The 493-nt window shown below is 64.7% G+C and overlaps 1 protein-coding gene across 1 annotated transcript in view; it reads right to left on the reverse strand.

Moving 5' to 3' along the window:
• Window positions 1-324, reverse strand: part of RFC5 (replication factor C (activator 1) 5, 36.5kDa) — a gene marked incomplete at both ends in the record, with an annotated part of 1,056 nt that extends 732 nt beyond the window's left edge. The window contains 2 exons of the mRNA XM_010160163.1: window positions 3-138; window positions 251-324. Of these exons, the coding sequence (XP_010158465.1) occupies window positions 3-138; window positions 251-324 (210 nt within the window). The remainder of the gene's footprint in view (window positions 1-2; window positions 139-250) is intronic.
• Between the last annotated feature and the right edge of the window lie 169 nt (window positions 325-493).

Here is a 493-nt window from a genome sequence, read left to right on the forward strand (position 1 = left end):
GCAGCCGGGGCACCATCAGCTCGGGGGTGAGGGGGCCGAAGCGGAAGCGTGTGCAGCGGGATTGCAAGGCGGGAATGATCTTGGAGAGGTAGTTGCAGATGAGGCAAAAGCGGGTGTTTTCCGTGAACTTCTCGATCACTGCAGAGAGGAGGGAGGAGAGGCTGGTCCTCGTCTGCCCCCCCAGGCGTCTGCCCCACGCTGGGAAAGGCTGAGGGGGTGGCGGTGGTGGGGGGTCCCCAGCGCCCCTCACCTCGCCTCAGGGCGTTCTGGGCGTCCTGGGTCATGGCGTCGGCTTCGTCCAGGATGACGAGCTTGAAGCCTTTCCTTAAAAAGGGAGAAAAAAGGGGGTGGCTTTGGTCCCAGCTGGGGGGGTTGGTGCTGGAGAAGAGGGAGCAGGGGATGCTTCTGCCCAGCTTGACCCCCACGAGCGCTCCCGGGGAGCCCTCCTTTCCCTCCGGACTGGCATCCGTGTCACCCATCCGCACTCCCTGCT

The sequence above is a fragment of the Eurypyga helias genome, unplaced genomic scaffold (assembly GCF_000690775.1).
Source record: "Eurypyga helias isolate BGI_N326 unplaced genomic scaffold, ASM69077v1 scaffold20040, whole genome shotgun sequence".
Taxonomy (NCBI): domain Eukaryota; kingdom Metazoa; phylum Chordata; class Aves; order Eurypygiformes; family Eurypygidae; genus Eurypyga; species Eurypyga helias.